The sequence below is a fragment of the Strix aluco genome, chromosome 12 (assembly GCF_031877795.1).
Source record: "Strix aluco isolate bStrAlu1 chromosome 12, bStrAlu1.hap1, whole genome shotgun sequence".
Lineage (NCBI taxonomy): Eukaryota > Metazoa > Chordata > Aves > Strigiformes > Strigidae > Strix > Strix aluco.
The window spans coordinates 14,768,136-14,789,596 of record NC_133942.1 but is presented as its reverse complement, the minus strand read 5'-3'; the positions used below and the strand labels follow the sequence as shown (position 1 = coordinate 14,789,596).

Below are 21,461 nucleotides of genomic sequence, written 5' to 3'. Positions count from 1 at the left end.
TCTGACCATGAGATACTCATAACTTCACCTACCTGATTTAAAAAGAAAGAAAGATGGTCCTGCTCAATTCTTTGGCAGAAAGGGTGTGCCTTTACGTGTGGAATGGCTGCAGAGGTGGGTCTTGAGTGATTGTCTCCAAAATCAGGATTGAGGCTGGAAGGAAGTAAAATTTATCCCTCCTTTAAGTATTTTTTTAGGAACCAGATTAAAGTTGCTGTGCTCTGCCAGCCCTGATTTGCAGGGCTTCCTGCTCAGCTTTCCAGCTGTTTTGTATCTGCGATATGAGGCATTTTTTCCTTCAAGGGGAATTCCAGTGCTCCTCTCTAGGTTCAGGATTTCATCACAGGGCACCGAGCACAGGGAGGTTGCATGTTCCAGTAACTGCAGTGTTTGCTTGGATCTGTACTTCTTGGTTTTACTTAGTCCCGTCCTGAGTTGTTTAGACTGGAGAACTGTTTTGTTCTAAAGTTCTCTCTTCTATCACCCTTTAAACAGTTACTTGCCTAAGAATCATTTGCATTTCCTACCTTTGGTGTCCATTAAAAAGAGAATTAAATCATATGCAATATTCTTAGAGATCCCTTATGGTTGTTTGGTCTGCTCTAAAAGACTGGACCAAATGCTGAATGAATTTCTTTTCCCATGTACCCCCTAAAACTACAGAATTATGAAGGCACTGCACCTATTAACATGAACTCTGAGATGGTGTTTATTATGCTGTAATTTAACACCACATTCATCTGCCTTGATTTCTGCTGCTTGTCCTTCACACGTTCTGCATCATCTGAGAAAGGTTATTGATGTGGGCACAATTTTAATGGCACGAATCTCTGGAGCCGTCTCCGATGTCTGAGTGATTTGAGCTTCGTTTAAATAATTGATGAGAAGTGTTAGTCAGAATCTATTGGTGATTCAGACTCCATTATTCAAAGATATTTACTGACAGTTATAGATTGTTCCAGATTTACTTCTTTTTCTAGGCTGCATTAAACTAGGCCCTGCATGACATATGTGTCTATTTTTAAAAAAAATCCTTGTTGACCTATGTGAAAATCTGTGGGTTTAAGGGCTTAACCAGTTGCAAATAAGCAATAATAATTAATAATGTGCAGGAAAAAGTGACTATGAAACAGTCTCTTTTCAAGTGAAAAGTGCTTCTTTTCTCTGTCTTGCATGTTGTTCATGAGTGGACCTGAACATCTTACTCGTAATCCAGTGACTTTCCTGCAGATTCCCCTGGCCTGGTAGTGGGGGGGTAGGTGAGTGTGAGACTTCATGGCTGCCTCTTTGTTGGCCACCCACCGCAAACATCTTCTCTAATGGCTTGCAGCTTTTAATATTTGACGTGTAAAAGCTCTTCTGGCTCCTAATGACATTTAAAAAAAAAAAAGACTAGCCTAGGATGTTCTCCAGGATTGATCAGGGTGACAGTGGGCATCTTGCATAATCTCCTTTTACTCTGTTTTTCCCACAGTAAAAATATTCCCAATTTCTTTCACGCTGATTAAGGTGTATAAAGCTCTGGCTGAAAATGCTGGAGAAGTAGAGTGGGGTTTTATTAGGCTGTTGTCAGGAGGTGAATGAAGTGTGACTGAGGCAAGCCTAATAGTACCAGAATCACTTTGCAGGTCATGCAGACTCCTTGCTTCTTCAGAAGTACGGCAGGTGCCAGTCTCATCTGAACCCTTCTCTCCCCTGGTTCCTGCAGCAGGAGGTCGAGTGTGGCAGGCTGCCTCAGAGCATACGTGTCTGTGCATGTGAGCTTTCACACCAACCTTTGGAAACCACCTCTGGGACCAACTGGAGAACTCACTGTCCCTTTTAGTTTCATGTCCCTGTTGGAAAGTACTTTAACATATTAGCATTTTCTTTTATTAGGCAACTGAGTCTTGAGGTTTCCCCTCCCTTTTTTTTAATTGCGTGCAGTAAATATTCCACTGAAAATAATTCTCCCCCTTTTTTTGTTGCCAGGATGCACCAACGTTGCAGCTGTGCATGAGTAATGAACACATACTTTTTCCTGACCCCTCTTTTCTATTGTTACTGCAGGAACTGTGGACATGGGTGGCAAACAGTCCACAGTCGGCGAAGTCTCCATAATTCAGACACCTGTGACAGAAAGCATTCAGGATGCTTACAAAGCTGGAGACACCAGTAAGGCCCAAGAGTTGATTAAGTTGTCATGTGAGGAGACTGCACTGCAAGTGGAAAAGGTAGGATTAGGTTACTACTCTTTCTCAAGTTTTATTGGGAAAGAAACTGAAATACCAAGCTGCTGTCTTCCATCGTTTCTCATGCAGAAAATCTGTTCAGTTATATATGTTATGCTGGTGCTGCAGGGTCCCAGACATGGCTGGTTGTGTGGAGCACTGCAGAAACATACGCTCAGGGACAGTATTTGCCCTTGAAAGCTCTGATCAGAAAGATGAGACAGACCACAGAGAGCAACATATGTAGGAACAGGAGGCTGTGCGAGGAGGGGTGCTGGTGCTGTGGTCACTAAAACAGGGAAATACATTTTTCCCCATAAAAAGGAAGCAGTTTATAGACAGCAAAAATTGTTCCCCCATCAGTACAAACATGGTTAATGGCCCCCTAGGAAGATTCTGCTGCTTGTGTTTGGAACTATATCTTCTGTACCAGCTTCTGCACTGCTCTGCCTTCAGAGCCCTCATTTTGAGCCTGCTCTTTGCACAGAGTTTATCTTAGTGTTTTGGGAGAGTACCTGCATGTCAGGCCCGGGCATATTGACCATCTGCAAAACAGGAAATCCTACACCTCGTAGCAGAGCTGTGCAAAAGCTTTTTCTGTTGGTCCGTGAAAAATGGATTTACACTCACCATTCTGTGCCTTGGGCAATTTTGTGGTAAAGTCATACAAATACTAAAGCAAAAACCCAACAAATTAATATAATTAATATCACTGGTGATTATAAAGGCTACTAGACTTTATGACATTCTCAGTTAACCACAGTGACAGTGGGTGTGCATTTGCATGGGCACAAATTAACACATAGCTCTAGAAATGCTCTCATTCTCTGCCTTCTCTCCCTTCACAGAGAGTTTATTTTGCTGTATTCTCTTCACCAGTGTCAGCTTTTAGGTATTGCAGCAGCATATGGAGATCTGCAGGCGGTGAGGTATTTACTGAAGGAAGCGTTAGTGGCGTTACCAACAGAACCTAATGATGACAATGCAGCTGTGGTGGCTGCGTATTTTGGACATAAGGATATTGTGAAAGAGCTGCTGGATTCCTTGCATGGTAAGACTATTGGGTTGCCTCTGCCTTTCCTCAAGCTTTTTGGTGGCTGTGTGCTATAGCTTCAAGCAGGCATTTATTTATTTTTTTCACATTCCTTGAAAGGGGAGGGACTTAGTCATGGGAAAGTGTGTGGAGGGATCTAATCTCTGCTGTGTTTGAAGAAAACTTCCCCCATGGGGGGAAAAACACATGCTTAAAAATATTCCATGTTTGCAAATTGGAAGTGGAGGAAGATGCCATTTAGATAATTCATTCCCATCAGCCCTCACAGCTGGGTAATGTCCCAGACCCTACAGAGAAATTAGGGAATTTTCAGGAAACAGCATCATCCCACTCTGCTGATCCAGCAGACACAGTGGTGCTGGGAGTGAGACTTCAGCATGACCGTCTGTCGAGCAGTAGTTTGGGTGCACAGCTGGCAACATGCTCTATGCTCTCTTGTTTTGATTTTCAGGGGAATTCCTTCTTTAGAATCATCATTATATTTTAGTTATGTTTTATTTAAAAAATTATTTTATAGCAGAACAGAGACATTTTTAGACCCAGACACAATTCTTAAGACAGCTGTGGGGGGGAGGGGAAGAGCATTACTCTGAGACAGGGCCAGGAACTGTGTCTGGGTCCCCTGTTGCTCTCATGGTGTACTGTGGGCATGGCAGCTGCTTCTCACCAGGACCCTCTATGGATTTGGGGTCCAGCAGCCAGGGCGAATCGCTGTCTTGACCTCAGACACTGCAGTAGCCACAGCAGCTAAGCTAGGCCTCTGCAATATTTGACCTGAATACAGCTCTGGCTCCTCGCTGGAGCTGTATACTTGCCAGTGACCTCAATGACAATGGGAATAACCTGTTGGGAAACCTGCTTATTTGATGTTCTTAAACTGTTAGAGCACTAATAAGCCAAAGAAACATGCTGCTTTGGGGGATGCAATTAAACGTAATATTTCCTTCAGACAGAAAGGAGGCTGACAATGCTGGTTTTGTAAGCTAGTAGCAAAAGTTAAATTACATTAATATAATACTCTCAGTAATGAAAAGTGACTTGAGTAGTTTCTGGAAACTTAGCTCAGTTTAGAATTGACCAAATTCCCTTAAACCCTTGCTTCAGGGGGGTCAGGGAAGGTGCTTCATACAAACAGCAGCTTTCAGAAGTTTTTATGCAGGATTTTCCATTTATTTCCTTGGGAAGTTACACAGAAACCAATCACAGGACTTAGGAATAAATTGCATGAATTTGCAGTTTGGCTAATGCACTGCAGTGATTCTCTCTGGCTCAGCGTGAACTTCTTGGGGCTTACAGCTGAAGTGGAGCCCAGTTTTTGCAGCATAAGGGTGAGTGATTTAGTCAAGTCGTTAAGAATGCAAAGAGCGGTGTAATATCCACATGGAGAAACTGCAAAAAGAAGTTGGCATGTAAACTTGGGCTTGTGGACATTTCTGTAAGCATTTCAAAGGGGATGTGGATTTGTAAAGTAAATGGGGGTGATATTGTGAATTGGGGAAGATCTGAGGACTGCTTAGTGTTAGCAGAAATAATCCTGTCATGGGCATTTAGGTACATGCACAGAATTATGCACACCTAGAGGATAGCAGCATTCTACAGACAAAACATTAATTCCGCAAAAAAAGCAGTTTTGGGATGACTAAAACATTAGCAAATTAATGAGGAAATCAGAACATGTTATTTTAGTTTTGAGCCTTAAATGTCATTTGTCTAACTTTGCTATGAATTGATAGTAAAGAATTCACCCAAAATGGAATATTTCAAGGGGAAATTAATTTTTTTTTGTGGGAGACTTTGGGTTGCAGTGAAAACAAACTAAAGCAATTATTTTGTGTTGTCTGAAACATTTTTTTTTTGTTTTATTCATCCAGTAGCATGAAAAGTCATCTGTTTTTCCCCATTCTTTGTATCCCCTCTCATAAACTTGGAAGAAGTGGCCTATCTTGGATGTTTGAATCTAATGTCTGTTGCATCAGGCCCGTTGTCTCTGGATGCAAAGACTCCTGGTCATCCCTTGCTACATGTTTGGGAATAGATGTTTGATTTTTCTGCTCGTAGCCTAGCAGGCATCCTCAGAACCTTCTGCTGTTGCTAGCTTATGCATGGTTAGATCAGGGACAGTCAAAAAAGTTTGCCCATTAGCTGGGTAGGTAATGAAGAACAGTTAAGCAAAGCTGAAAACTTTGTGCCTGACCAGTTTAGGGCTCTTCTGTAACACGCTCTTGCACTGCAGTCTGCTCCTTTGTCCTCAGGAGCTTCGCCCTATCCCTTTGCACAGCCATTATTTGTGGATGACTCTTGCACGTCACAGCCCGGTGGCATCAACTAAGTCAAATGCCGTATCTTTTTGGTAGGTCCTAGTACTTGCCAACAACTCCTGAACTGGATGCTGGCCATAGCCTGCCAGCAGGGACATTTGGACGTAGTAAAACTCCTAATTCGTGCCTACAGTGCTGACCCAGAGAGCTGTGCAGTCAGGAGGAATGAGTTTCCAGTTCTTATACGGTTGCCCCTGTATGCTGCTATAAAGGCAGGTATGTATTTGCATGCTTCACAATGTTACCCCTATTCTGCAATGTCTTGTAAAGAACGGGCAGAGTTGTTCACTTCTGGGAAGGTAGCAGTGTGGACTGTTTTGCCTGGAATTGTCCTGGATTTCTGGTGGGATAAATTAATATAAGATTGGCTCTGAATCTTTTGACTTAGCCAAATTTAAGTCAGGGCCTTCTTAAGTTAGATTACTGTAAATACTGAGAGGCTGAACTTTCCTCTATAAACTCCTAGGGAAAAGACCCTTCAAAAATAGAAACCTTGCAAGTAGAAGCATTATTGTTATGGACACTCTGGCATGCATACTTGATTTAGGCTGAATAATTTACACTTCAAAACACAGCTGTCTGTATAGTTTAATAAGACATGGAAAAAGGAGAAAAAAGAGCCTCAGCCAGTGCTTTTACGTAGTGTCTTTGTTGTCTCAGTTTGACCAAACTAAATCCTACCACTGGAGGAAACAGTCTTTATACAGTTCAGTTTCCTTTTTGCACACCCCCATGTTTTTTTTCAGAAGTGGTTATTTCCCAGGATTTCTGTTCAGCTCCTTGTTGGTTCATTTACATGAGAAGCAGAGAACAGACAATCTGCTTTTCTCTAAAGGGAATGAAGATGTAGCTGTGTTTTTATTACGGAATGGAGCTTTCTTTTGTTCCTACATCCTGATGGACAGTCCTGAATCCAGTAAACACCTTCTGAGGAAGTATTTCATTGAGACAAGCCCACTACCAGGTAGTGCTCCAGCAAAAACAGTAAGTAGCCATTTATCTGTGTGAAAAGATGTTCTTTTAAAGGAGCATCATGTTAATAATTGATATTTGTCTTTGCGTACCGTGTGGCTGGTGATTCTTCTCAGCTAAGAGCCTTGTGGTTTGCTACCCATTTAGAGAACAAGCTGTGACAGTGGCTTTCATGCCAGTGCTGAATTACAAGGTGTAAAACATTAGGCCTTTAAATGGCATCACTGTGCAAGACGCTGTGTGCCGCAGCTTCCGCGTGGCAATTTTAAGATCAGCGTGTGAACCAGGCATATGCTGCGGAAAGGAAACATTGACTTTGGGCTCAAACTCTTCCAGAGAAATAAGCTGCTACAGGCTTCCCCTGTGACCCCAGGATAATCACTTCATTTAGGTTTCTATTGTGCATTCTGGTTGCAAGGTGATGCCACAAGCGCCGTGCTGTCCCGGGGCGTCAGAGCTGAGTGTTCAAACCCTTCTCTTCCCTGCATCTGATCGCTCAGATGCAGCAGGTACAAATAGGCTCATGTGGCTTTTTGTTAACGTGGAGCGTGAGTAGAGCAAGCTCACATCTGCTCAAAATACCATCCCTGCTTCAGATCCTCATTCGTAAGGGATGGCTGGTAACCTTTACTGTCACTTGCTCAGGACGGGTCTGGCTTTCCGGACCAGCATGGAGAGTGTTTTGTGCGATCAGATCATATTAGTGGAGTTGTACTTGTCCCACAGAAATGATTTTTGATGGGACACAAAGGCCAACAAAAAGCAGTTGAAGCCTTTTTAGATTCGCAAGACCTCTGTTCACTACTTAGCCACTTGCAAACTTTTGACAATTTTGGTAGTTCATTTGCACCTCTGTTTCTTTCACTGTAAAATGGGGAGATTTAAACTCTTCACGTCTCACAGCTGTTGGGAGGCTGAATACACGATGATGATGCTTTGAAATCTACAGATGAATGGCATTGTTTTCATGCAGCATATTTTTACATTTCATGATTATCACGTATCTTTGTATAACTAGGCTATATTCTTCATTCTCTTCATCTCTATTATCCAAGTCTCCTTTATTCAGAGCTGAAAAAGTCTCACAGCACACACTGTTACTGCTTTATAGGGAAGCATGTAGTATCTTCTATTATCCCAATGATACTTTGAATGTTAGGGACTAACAGTCCACATACATGAGCTTGACTTCATTAGGTTCAACCAGTGGATTTGGAGCCCTCCCTGTGGGATTCTTAGTTTAGGTAGACAAAAGGAAGATAAATCCTAGATAATTCTGGATAAGAGTTAGTAAAACTACATGCCTTTTGGAAGAAAAAAGTCCAACTAACTGGATAATTCAGCTTGAATAAACTTGGAATAAATGTCTGAATCACAGGGAAGAGGTCTGTTTTCCATGTGAACTTGCTGGCAATATTTAACTTAGCTGCTGTAAAAATGACTCAGCTTTGCTGTTGTCACACCCTGAGCAAAGAAGAGAGCAGTCTTAAAACATCAGCTAATTGCCAGAAGGGCCTGATTTAAAAAAAAGAAAAAGAAGAAAAGCAAAAAAACAGACCCAGAAACTTGACCTTGATTCTTCTAGTAGCTGTTTATTTTTAATATGTTTGCTTATTTAATGCTTTCTCTTTGAATTCATTTTGGCAGACTGGGCCAAATTTCAGAAGATTTGTCCTAGTTTGTCTGCAGAGCTCTCTGGGAAGTGATAGTCACACACCCTGATCATTTTTTTAAAACACAATTTCATGGCATCTGCAAACAAGCTGCCTCAGTGCTTTCTTCATCTCTCATAAGGTTCCTGAATGTAAATCTTCTTGTGTAAGTGCTGTGATGCATTTTGCACTGGGAGGAAGCAAAAAAAAGGATTCTGCGGAGACTGCGATGTGTATGGCAGCCAGCTGGATGTCAAAAAGTCTCTGCTCTTGGACAGGGCAGATTGAGAACCCATCATTTCAGAATAAGCCCAGAACTTCCAAAGGGTTTGTCCCGTCTGTGCTGTCTCTGAGTAAAAACACAGCACAGTTGATCTCCAATTGATTTCACAGTGGAGAATGCTACCAGCTATGCATAAAATGTGGTTGGAGAGCTTGATTTAGCTGCCACACCTTCCAGGCAGCCGTTGCACTGTGCAGTGCTGTCCTTTCTGAGACAAGAGGAGTTACATCTCATGTTTCTAATATCTGTTTCTCCTTTTTTTTTTTTTTTCTGGCATTAATTTATCCCCACAGCAAACCGCTGTCTTGCTAAAGAGAGGAAGTGCTCCATTTTTACAGGAACAGGTAACAAATGCCAAAAGGCCCCCTGCAGTAAAGTGACTGGGCACAGATTCCAGACTTCAGTAGGTGTAGTCATCATGGAGATACATGTAACTTTCCAGTGTGTGCAGTGTGAGATAGATTTATTTTTCCAGTTACAGACCAGAAAAAAGCTTAAACGGCTGCGTTTTCCCTTGGAAATATTTTGCCAAGAATTTTATGCACAAGCATGCAAATGTATGTGTATATGCGTGATCCTCCTCCAATGTCTTTATCCACTGCCTGGCTAATCTCAGTTACATCACCACCAGTAAAGAAATCTGCAGCAGTTCCACTCAAGAGTCACAGCAGCATTATTGATGGAGGAATTAGATCACCGTCCTCAGAATATCCTGTCTACGGCAAGAGCAAGGTTCTGTTGGGGCATGTCATGTCATTTAGGAGAAATGAACAACAGCCTTTTTTAATCACTTTACCAAATGGTCTCAAATCTAAGTGAATATTTTTTGTATTTATAGTTCATCGTTTGCCCAAGACCAGTGGGGTTTCTTGTTTCTGCACAATTTCCAGTCCCTTGCCTTCCTCAGTGCATGCCCTGACATCACTGCAGTAGGACATTTCCATTTAGTTTTCAGGACTCATATTGAGAAATTCTTTCCTTGGCAGGAAAGGGGAATCTATAGAGGTTTTCCTTGCCCTACAGAAGATCAGTAAGCTGCCCAGACTCAGGCTGTGTGCAGGAACTAACAGCCTCTGAACACCATCCCTCTCATTTGAGCACAGAGCTCGCCAAATTGAGAAAGGCCAAATGGAGAAGGTCTGAGCCGATCACTGGCTCTGCGAGTTCAGCATCATAGACCTTTGGAATCAAAGAATGGACTTTTCTGGGAAGATAGGGGAGATTATTAAGTATGAGATGGGGAGGAAATTCCCTCTCTTTGTGGCATTGCTGTTGGGCTTTCTTTCACTTAATTACATTTTCACCGCAGACTGCTGAGCCAAGTAAATCCCTAAGGTAACTCCACTGACATCAGGTTACTAGCACCAAGATGAATTTGATCCACAGTCCCTAAGGCAGATGAAGGGGCTTGGCTGATCCTCCAGTTAGCAGCACTCAGGTGGAAGAGACACTGTTAGTCCCAGGCTCTGGTTGAGGAGGACTGAGTTCAAGGAGATTCAAAAAGCTGCCTAGCAGATGGGGACACCTACCCTGCAGCATTCATAGCAGGTTTTGGATTTCACAATCTGGTCTGTGGTTTTAGAAGTCACTATCTGAATTCTGCAGGTATCTTTCTATCACATTAAATACCCCGAGGCCGTGGCTCTGCATTTTTGAGGTAAATGATACACAGCAATCTAAATGCAAAATAGAGATGAGTATCAGTCTGAAATGAGAAGCAGCAGAGATGCATGGTCCTGCTTGCGCCCACTAAAAGCAGGCTGTAGATCTTACTGTTACTGCATTGGTCAGGGTACTCAAGGCCAAGTACTTTTTTGTATGGGAATAAGAGCCTGAGCCCACTCTAAAGAGCATCAACTTGAAACACAGCAGGAACTGAAAGAGGGGATAAACACCATCAGTTCTTTTCTCTGATTTTTTTTTAATTGCAGTTTTGTTGGGAGCAGTTTAATTAAGCAGGAAGAAAAAAGAGGGAGTTGGAGTCTGTAGTGCATTTTTACTCCTGGCTCCCCTGAGAGAAGGGGAAATGTTATTGTCCCATTATATGGACTGGCAAACAGAGTCTGGTTAGCCTGAGACAGTGACTGGTGTCACACAAGAAATCTGAAGCTCTGGAATCTGAATTCAGAACCTCAACCACAAGAGCCTACTTTCTCCTGTAGGGAGGAAACTGAACGAGCAACCCAGCTCTCCAGGCCTTCGTTCCCATCACTGCCAGAATTGCAAAGCCCTGTATGGTTATATGCATCCTCTCGTTGCCTGAAGGACCTGTGGAGAACCTTTTGCATAGAATATTTGCCCAGATTTTTGGCTGTAATTCTCAAGTTTCTTGCTTCTGTTTGTTTAGGTAAAACGTGAATAATTCAAGGGGTTTGATACTCTGGTCATGGATGCTTAGCTTAGGAAAGGTGCTACAGTGCATCCTACTTTAGATCAGATGCTAAAAGAAGTTTAGAAAAAACCAGGAAAATTTTCCTTCCCTGTTTTCTTTTTGGGCCATGATGTGGATCCTATGCATCCACAGCCAATGTGGCGATACCATTGCCAAAGGAGAAAATGCCAGGAGCCACTACTTCCATCTCAGTGTACTGTTGAAAGTTATCCTGAACTTCCACGGTAAATCTCGGGATGGCATCTTTGTTATGTGTCCTGCCCAACTCAGTGCTAGTCTTTCAGTCTTTGGTGATGATAATGTACACAGGATAACAATTAACAGCTTGCAATATCAGTGCTGAGGCCACCTTTGAATGTAATTTCACTGTTTTCCTTGTTGCAGGGTGAAAAGTAGCTTTAGTCTCACAGCCAGATCTTCATCACAGATTGAGATACCACCTTGCTCCAACAGCATGGGGTCAGTAAAAGGCGGCTTCAGCCACTGCCTGAGATCTCTGTGAAGGGTGTTGCTGTTCCCCTCTGTTGACAGGTAGCAAGCTGTAAAGGGAAATAGAGGAAAGAGCATGGCTGATCTCCATGGCTTCATTTTTGAGGTTTAGACTCCCTCTGAGCAAGGTCTTTGTGATGGTTACAGGAGATATCTGATGTGTCTGACGGACAGTCTGAGATGAATCCAGCTTTCTGTAACTCTCAGTGCTGTGTTAGCAGTTCCGTACCCCATGTCTTGATGACGATATAAACAGGAAGCCCCTTTCTTACTAGCAGTTAATTTTTAAGACCATAGATACTAGAACTGCTGCCTAAAAGCTTGCATTTTCCCCTATTTGTTCTGGTTTAACCCCTCTGACCTCATTTTGGCTGAGTCTCAGCATAGCTTTTGAAAAAATTTGTCATTCCTGGAAAGAAGGGAGGAGGATGGAATATGCATTGCCGACCAAGGTTAGTTGTTAAAATGGCTAATTCCCTGTTTCTCACATATCTAGGCAGACTGCTTGTGTTCTACTTTCAGCAGCTGGATCTTCATTATACCTTTCTCTTCTAGCCTGAAGAGCCCATTCCTATTAAAAATCTACATGAAGGATGGGTATTTGGGAATTGGGCCTTTTCTTAACTCTTTCCTAAACCAGGGGGTTTGTGATTTTGCTAATACAGAGCATGTGATTTTATCCAGCACGGTTAGGTAGGAGAGTGATGGGGTTTTTTTCTGTATGAGCAGAAGTCGTGGTGTATATTTAATTGTCCTGGTATAAAAAGGCTTTGTTGTCATCAATATAAACCACAATATGGTACAAACAACATCAGCAAGAGAATTTCATTGCTGATTAAGCTGCATTTCTGTCAGAGACAAATTTAGCAGATCTAGGATGGAGCTACAGTGATGCTGCTCTCCTCCTGTCCCCAGCCATGCGTTCCTCCCTTCTCTTGCATCAGTACCATTGTGAGTCAGTTTTTGGTGACCTCGTCTGGAAGCTAAACTAGCTGAAAATTCTCTCTCTAAAGTAAAAGAGTAATATTATAAGACAGGGTAGTGCCCTGAATGTGTGTGTAAGTAGCCAGATAGATACCAATACTACTTGAGGATTTTGTTTGTAGTGTAGAGCTGGTTTCGTGCATTACCTGGATTTAGGGATCTGGCTCCTCTTATGAGCTCTTGGGGCAATTCAAGGAACCAGAAAAAAATAGTCAAGTGTCTCAACACATACGTGCTCTTCTCCAGTGAGGTTTCCTCTTGCTGGGAAGATCTTCCAGTCCCTTAGCATCAGTACCACATCCCTACATCTATCCTGAAGTGTGGGGTGGCTAGGGATGGAAAAGGGAATCTGACCTGTGTGTTTATACTCTCTATTACCGTAAATCACAACTGAGTGCTGCCCAGTGATGTAAACAAGCTCAGTCTTGGGCTGTTATAGGTGAAAAGAAAATTACAGAGAGCTACATACAGAATTTAAAACATGAGTTTGTAAGCAGGAAGCTGTTAAATATACAGACTTGGAAAATCTTAACGATAAAGCAGAATATGTTTAGTGCCAATGTGAAAGCTTTGCAGTGTAACTCCCATTAGGTACTGGATATTTTTCAGTAGCAGTGAGTACTCTGCTAAATTTGATTTCTTGTTGCTACTGGCTTGCTGTGTTTTATATGAATGCCTTGTGGCATGGTGGTGAATATAGCTTTAGACAGACAGCTTGGGCTCTCTGCCTTGGTTTCCCCAGTGATACAATGGGCATAATATTTCCATTCATATTTGCAGGGCTGTCCTGAGGCTTCACTAGTGACCATTTGAAAAGCACTATGTCTACACTAAGTACTACTACTGTCAGTTTCTAGAAAGTGCGACTGTTTGTGCTTACCCTTTATTCCATTCTCCTAGACTGTGTGATCTTCATTACTTGGAGTTCTGAGTCTCAAATAAGCATTTGAGCTAGACCTTTGTTTCTTTTTTCTTTCTCTGTCTTCCAAAAATATATTTCTTTTAATACTAAATTTGGGGTTAAAAATCTTAAGTGCTAAATACTGAGAATTGGAAAGCAAATTAAATTTGCTGTCAGGTCCTTGCTGCCTCCTGGTGGAGAATTAACGATCACTTCATTGAGGCTGTCTTTGGGATGAGTTATGTCAAAAACTGAGCTTATGAAAATGTTTCAGGACTAACATTTTTAACGGGTGTATTTTGGAACATAGATCTCATTGGAATGCAATGAGGTGATCTTGAAAATGAAGCCTTGGGTTGTTTACTTGCATTGATGTCCATATGTGTTCATGTTTTCTTCTGTCCAAGCTGGAGCCTGAAATAAGTAGTTACAACTTTAACAGCAGCTTGTTTTTTTCCCAAAAGAGGATAAAAACTTCCTTGTCTTACTGTCAAAAACAGTAGAACATTATCTAGAAAGGAGGCAACTGTCAAAATCACGTCTCTCAGAAACTAAAATGCCTTCCTAAATGATACTGAGCAAATTTCTAGTGTGTAGAAATGCTTTATAAGAGGGTGTTTGCCTTTTCTTGCCTTTCACAGATGTTCCTTTGCAAAACCTAAACCTTCTAAACCTTCTTCAGAACAGTTTGGCTGCTTACTGTTGGAAGGTTTAAGATGGAAGAGCAGTGCCTGGGCATATAGTAATTATTCCAGCAACTGGCCTCCTCCTGAGAAGTCATTACCACAATCAGCTGATCTGTCCCTGTCCTCTCTGCAGGTGCACAAGCAATGATCCATAAGTGTTTCAGGGGCTGCCTGCTCCCCAGGGGTTCCTCTGGACCTGCCTGGCCTCTCTTGGTGTTCAGAGTGCCCTGGAGATCTGAGCAGCAATGCGGACCATGTCAAAGAGACAGAGTAGGGTTCGGGCTGTGGAGTCTGGATTTAAGATGGTTTCCATGATCTGTCCGTATCATGCTGCTAATGTAGGGTGTGAATGCGTCTTGCGGGGCAGGGAGCCCAGCCCCGTGGAAACTCACTGCACATTGTTGGATGAACAAACCGTTAAGAGTCTGTCCAGCTCTCGGATGAGAGTGCTGATTTCAGGCGAGGGCAGCTCACCCTTTGTGGGGCACACTGGAGCTGGTGTATGGACTGGTGAAGAAGTCCAGATCCCCTGCTTGCGCTTGCTCATGGTCTTTGGAGTGAGATCATGGAGCAGTTACATGGTGGAGGCTGCTGATATCCAGGCATGATTTCATCTCTGAGTCAGTTTAATTCCTAGAAGCAGATTGGAAAGTGAGCAAAATGTTGATGGTCTGTGCTCTGATCTGCCAGATTCTCAGTCATGTAACACAGGCTGAGAGCAATTGGGATTTTACTAACGTGGTTGTCTCTTCTTTCTTTGGCATATGCAGGCTTTGTGTGTGAACTGGTCAAACCTCAAACTGCCCTGGGTGGATCTGGACTGGCTGATTGATATCTCCTGTCAGATAACTGAGCTTGATCTCTCTGCCAACTGCCTGGTCTCCCTTCCATCCGTGATCCCATGGGGCCTGATAAACCTCAGGAAGCTCAGCCTGGCTGACAATCAGCTGACAGAGTTACCCAGCGTACAGTCATCCGATGAAATTATATGTACAAGGTGTGTGCGCTAGATGCCTACAGCAAACTGAACCTGTATGGAGAGCAGGTGCAAATGAGTCCATTGTGCTTGTGTGAAGCTGCGTAAGTGAAGAGCATATGCAAGAGCTTCTTGGTTTATTTTCTGTCTGCTGCAGGGTTTAACTTAAGATTTGACCTTTTGCATTCTCAGTGTTTCCAAGTCAGTTGTCAGGACAATTGTAGGGACTTTTATTCCTGTACTGTCTCATGTTGCTTCTGCTTTTCGCCAGTTCTGGTGAGCCCCACTCCTCTAAGTCTAAGGCCTGAGCTCACTCAAGATTGACATTTGCTGGCTGGTATCAATTATCTGATCTGCTGTCTATCCAGACCACTTGTTGCTCCCTGGAAGGGTTAATTTTCTAAATTGGGTTTTTTGCTTTTCCTTGTGAGAGCACATTCCAGCTGCTTTCATTCACATCTAAAGCTGTCCTGGTAAAATAAAAGTCTATGGCAACAGGGGTCTTTGCTAGCATTTTATTGATGCCTGACTATCTTCTGTACTCACAGGTTACTCGAGGTTGACGTATCCAGCAACAGGCTCTCTACTCTCCCTTCTGGATTCCTACATCTTAAAAACCTTAAGAAACTCATCGCTTCCAAAAACTATATGGAGAAGTTATTTGACGAGGAAAACAGTACGTACAGTCCAGTGTTATGCTTACATTTCAAGGCCTGATCTCTAAGGGAGAACCCCAAACTGTTACAATAATGACTTCAAGACAGGATTAGCTAGAGATGCTTGATATCTCTCAATCCTTTGTCTAAAGTACTTGAAAAGCCCTGGTTGTTTTTTAGCACTCATGAAGTCCTTTGGCTCTTATCTAGCAAGTATGTAGCGTCTTGCTGGATCAGACTGCTATCATGTTTACACCAAGTCCACAATGTTTCGTGTTTTCTAGCAACTAATTGGATTGGTTTAAGGAAGCTGCAGGAGTTTGACGTCTCTGACAACAGGTTGGTGGAACTTCCAACGGTTTTTCTATACTGCTTCAAGTCCCTAAACATACTGAATGTTTCCAGAAATCAGCTGAAAGTGTTTCCAGATCCCTGGGCCTGCCCCTTGGTAAGTCAAACTGTTCTGACAGAGTCAGAGGCTGAAAAAGCTGTTGAAACAATGCAAAAATTATACTGTGATGCTTAAAAAGCTGTCAGACATCTTAGGCTAAAAGGCTGTTCTGTTTCTGTAGAAGTGCCCCTGCCTGATTCAGTTTATGGGTCTCAGATCAAGTCTTTCTGAGGTTCTACCCTGTTCTCACCATGTTGATGGCATTGGTGGAAAACTTCTAGAAACATGTCTTATATGGATGTCTTGGTTTTCTCTGTAGTTCATATGAACAGAAGTATTGTTAGGATCATTTTACAGAACACTCAGCCTTCATTCAAAGTTAACTTTGCCCAAACCCAGGCTATATAGGGCATCTATACCCACCCATCACTGTGACTTAATTCCTCATTATTACAGGGATAGCAGAACCGTATACTTTTGTGAAGTGTTTGGTTATGGTTGAAAAGCAACTGGAGATAATTTTCAAAAGAACTTTCAAAATACTTTTTGCCCATCAAAGAATTTGCCCATTAATTAAGTGAGTGCATCTCCTCAGCAAATCCTATGTGCCTGAATGCACAATAGTTTATCTAGATCAAATTATCTAAAGTCATTACCTAGAATCAATTTATTAATGCCTTAAACATGTGACAGCTGACCTACCTCATTGTTTAAAGAGACGATTACTACTCTGTGGGTGTTTTTGCTTTTATGTGTTCCAGAAATGTTGTAAAGCATCTAGAAACTCACTGGAATTCCTACCTGACGCGTTGACTATTTTCTGGAAAAATCACCTCAGAGAAGTGGATTTTTCTGAGAACTCACTAAAAGAAGTTCCACCGGGACTCTTCCAGCTTGAAGCAAGTGTCTTTTTTTCCTACTTCACAGTACTTCTCTTATTACCTTGAAGTCACAGCAGTGGCTGCCCAGTTAAGGTAGAAGAGTACTTGCTGTTTTGAGCTGATGAACACAGCAATTGCTCAGAGCCTCTGAGCAGCCTGTAACCCCCTGAATTACATTCAGGCCCTCATCCACTGTGATATGGTATCTGGCTTTTGACACAAGTCTTCTGAGAACTCTTTGGATGTCTGTGGTTTTCAGATTTTGGGAGTGCAGTTTGGAAGACGACCACTGCATTGTAGCTGCAAGGGCCAACCACTGAAATATAGATGTACTCAAATGTGCTCACAAATAGTTGGTTTTTTTCTTAGTCTGGCACACCAGTGTTGTGTAATTAAGGATTAATCTTTCTGTGCTGAAAATAGCATGTTTGAATGCCCTAAATAATGCTAGTTGGCATCTCTCTTATTTTTAAGCTTGTAGATTAAATAATTCTTGCCAGTGGACATCAGAGATCCATAGTTTTACTTCAAAATTCTTCAGAATTTGTGGCTTCACATGGTTTTGACATGAAACCAAGCAGAACTTGGAGGTTTCTTCCAAGCTTCCCTTCCAGATTGTGAAACTCAGGGCCATGGAGATAGAAACAGAGGTAAATCTTTGTGCAGAAGTTTCATGATTTTCACTGCCGGCCTCTGCAGGAAGGATGCAGAAGTGATGGTTCATATCCATGTCCACTGGATCTCAGGAGTCTGCTGCAAAGGTGTCTCTTGCAACTTCCTGGAAGAAGAGTGCTGAGGGTTGTTTGCTCCCTCGGTTGTTTTCAATGATCCCTGCAGATTTGGCTTTGCTTTCTGGTAACCATTTGTTTTCAATTGGCGTTTCTCCTGAATTAGAATGAATCCTATGGACTATTGTTTCCAAAACTCGTTTATTCTGAATGCATTAAAAATAAGCCCAGTGGGTGGGAGTTACCATGACAGATATTAAACACTAGATGGTGCATCAAGGGCACATTTCTTTGGGCGCCGCTGCTCAGAGGCTGCAGAGGGATGTGAAAGCACCAGTACAGGGTGTCAGAGAAGACTTCAGTGCAATCTCTGCTGATGGTCTGTCTTCAAAGTTAGCAAGCTTTGGCTGCCTTGAATAGTGCCAGTTCTTATCCATATCTCTTCAGCCTTACCTTCATAAAAGAAATAAACAGCAGGTATTTTCAGTTGCCCAAGGACTAGAGTGTGGTGAGCAAATAAAATGTGAAAGGCCATGCCTAGATCAGCCCTGGCTTAGGTTACTTCTTGGTTGTAGAGTTTGTGTTGGTGAATAGGGCTGCACTCACACTTCTACCTCTCCTGAAGTAGATGTGGGAAGGGGAAGAAATGGGCAGTAACATGTTCCTACATATAACATACATTATATGTTCTACATTGTTATGTAGGAACAGCGGTGAACTGTCTTCTCCTTGGGAAACGCTGAAAGCAGAGGAGGCCTGGGACTTGAAAGCATGTCTCTGACCTAGGCTGGTGGGACATCTAGATTATCACTGGCCTTTGCTTGGTTTGTGGAGGGGTTTTAAGACTAGGCCCAGCTGACAGTCGCTATTATGATGTATAAACTAGAAATGTGGTGTTAAGAGAAGCAGAGATCTTCTCAGCTTTCCTGTCTGTTGCCTTCTAAAGGAACCAACTGTACATGCTCTAAGCAATGTCTTCGTTCTCTAGACTAGTCTCTAGACTCTTGGAGAGACCTGACCCTCTCTGGGTGGAAGTATTCAGGTAAGACTGTGGTCAGTTTTTCCACATCATGAGCTGACTGAGGCAGCCTAATCTGGATGCTGCAGTTCCTTCCTTCTGGATAATCTACCACACCAGAGCCCTTTTTGCATGCTGTGGCAGTAGGTTTGAAGGAAGTTGTCTGCTGCTGCCATGGTCTCACTTCTGGAGGCACCCATTCTCTTCCTGAAAGGCAGTAAAAATGAAGAAGTTAGAGATGAGAGAGAAGAGGCAGTTGCAAAACAAGGACCAGATCTCCAGAATTACAGTCTTGAAGAGCCACAGTCAGTTGAAAGTCACTAATTTTCCCCCTGTGGAGCAGGCACATAAGCGTTGCATATAATCTCACCAGGTTTTCAGATCTCCTGGAGAGTGGCCTTTGTCAGCATTTGTGGGGGACGTGTAACGTGGATACAGTTGACTGAAAATTAAGCACCCCAGCTAGACCACACAGAACAAAGTTTGTGCTAATTCTGGAACGCATAGCCTCCCTTTCCTCCCGCCTGCTGCCCAGGGATATTTCGGGGGAGAAGTCTGAAGCATTGTCATTGAACAGCCCCATGCTGATCCTTGGAGAGAGCTCGACACCAAGCGCCAAGGGAGGACTGGGTCTTCCTTCCAACGGGAGGTTTGAGCCAGTGGAAGACTAATGATGATAAAAGCATTGGCTGTCAAGAATAGCAGGGAGGGTTTTATAGTTTGAATGGTTTTTCAACCCTTTCCTCCAGTGGTTCACTCCACGTATCTGCAGTTTTATATTTTACTTCACCTTCCCCAAGTCCCACCAAGGCCCAGTGCTGCCCCTCTCTTATCACTAGAGGGAGCGTTTTGCATGATAATTGCCATTCCAACAACTGCTGGTCGTCCATCGCTTATGTCACATGGATACCTCATATTTTTCCAATCTGAGAAAAGGGGAGGAAGGCCAACAGACTGGCTTTGTGAGACATTGTTAATCCTGCTTGATGAAAAGGGGCATAAACCTTTTATATTATGTGGAGCACATAAAACATTTAACACACTTGAAGCTGAAGTCTCTGCTGGTAAAACATGATTTCCGTGAGGTATAATTCATTAATACTGCTGTACTTGTGGGATGAGATAATTCAGCTGGAATTCTGCTTATCTCAGTTTTCATGGGGGGACTTGCACAATAAACCTGTTTGGAAACTACACAGAAGACTGTTTTTCAGTGGAAAACTGGATTTTCAAACAAATTAAAATGATCATTTGAGCCTTGACATTATTTTTAAGAGCAGATGGAAGAGCATAAATGTTACAAATCTGAATGGGAACGGCATTTTTTCTTTTATATTTCAGTTAAATTTAAAGGAGAGCTCATGTTTAACCTTAGTCATGGTATTCGCAGCTGAGTCCTATCTGTATGGTGTTAACTGCATGGTGTTAATCAGCTTCACTTCTTTTTAAAATTTCTGGCTCTGGTGTAAGGAAAAAAAAAAGTAGATAGGTAACTTGTATAAATCTTGGAAAGTTAATATAAATCCTGTCCATTTTAATAGACAAGTAATAACAAAGCAATTAAAAATTTTCCTTGTGTGAAATAGTTCACATTTTGCACGTTGATTTTATGCATGCACAACAGGTGTAAGCCCACTCTGACACTAGCTTTCACACACATATAAGACTTCTCATCCATATGTGGCATACTGTGTAAGTAAATCATACTGTTCTTTTCCATTTGGAAAGGTTTCCTCACTGAAAGTAAAATGTCCTCTTATATGGGTTGTTTCCAATTGCATCTGTCAGCAAGTAGACTAATAATCTCCCAGAACTAATAGTGGTGGTGCTTCGTGCAGAAAATATACTTGCTGGAGACAAGAAGGAAATGTTTGCATGCTAGGCAGCACGGACGGGATGTTCTGATGAATAAGATGTACTTTCTTCATGATTCTGTTATTTAATAGCCATGCTAAAAAACTTCTTTCAGTGTGCTTGATGGACTCTGTCTTCTAACTCTAGGCTATTCCTCTTTTAGGCTTTGGTGTCCCTGAAGCTGCTGGGAAATCAGTTAGTTACATTGCCTTCACAAGATAAGTGGAATTGCAAACAACTTAAATCACTGGATCTTTCAAAAAACCAACTTGGAAAGTAAGTGTTTCTTTCAAATTTTGTCTGAGAAAACAAAAGCTGAAGAAATAATAGCAAACCCAATCCCTCCTGTAATACAAAGGGTGTCAGTAGTGAATTAATTACCTGCATAGAAGGCATTGATATCCACATACCATGTCTCTAAGTATATTGTGTGTCTGTGACAGTGATGAATTATCCTTTACTGATTAGCACACTATATCATTTATTAAGTGGATGGATTACTGATAATGGCAGTTTAATTTCAGAGCATGTAGAAATTTCTTTAACCCGGTGTGTGGTTCGTCACTACAAATACTAGTTTGTGGGGAGCATATCTTAACCATAAACCATCTGGCTGGACTGCAGTTTGTAGTTAGCGTGGGAGTATTGTTTTGGAAAAAATGAAAAATCTTTGATTTTTCAATGGAAGTGTAACCAGCTGCAAGTTCATAGAGAAGACTGACGTTAATAAGGTCATCCAATAAAAGAGTGATGTTCTTCCATCTAGAAATTAGAATAGAGGTGTTTACAATAGAGTGTTAAAGGTCCCTTATTTTCTCCAGAACTGCACTGAATGTGTCATATCTTCTCATTTGGGTGCCTCTCCAGTAAATCTTCTGGAGTCCTTATGAGTTCCTGTGTCAGTTGCAAAAGACAAATTACTGTTTTTTTGAATGTCTCTGCATTTCCAGAGTCATGTTGTTGGGTCATGTTGTCAGAGACTCTGTGGTGAGAGCAGAGAATGGCAGCAGGTTGGT

At 42.2% G+C, this 21,461-nt stretch overlaps 1 protein-coding gene across 1 annotated transcript in view; it reads left to right on the top strand.

The window, feature by feature from the left end:
• Positions 1 to 21,461, top strand: part of LRRK1 (leucine rich repeat kinase 1) — an 80,309-nt gene that overhangs the window by 17,125 nt on the left and 41,723 nt on the right. Inside the window, exons 2-10 of the mRNA XM_074837603.1 lie at positions 2,050 to 2,213; positions 3,090 to 3,261; positions 5,619 to 5,798; positions 6,418 to 6,566; positions 14,712 to 14,938; positions 15,466 to 15,593; positions 15,858 to 16,021; positions 16,726 to 16,863; positions 20,609 to 20,721. Of these exons, the coding sequence (XP_074693704.1) occupies positions 2,050 to 2,213; positions 3,090 to 3,261; positions 5,619 to 5,798; positions 6,418 to 6,566; positions 14,712 to 14,938; positions 15,466 to 15,593; positions 15,858 to 16,021; positions 16,726 to 16,863; positions 20,609 to 20,721 (1,435 nt within the window). The remainder of the gene's footprint in view (positions 1 to 2,049; positions 2,214 to 3,089; positions 3,262 to 5,618; positions 5,799 to 6,417; positions 6,567 to 14,711; positions 14,939 to 15,465; positions 15,594 to 15,857; positions 16,022 to 16,725; positions 16,864 to 20,608; positions 20,722 to 21,461) is intronic.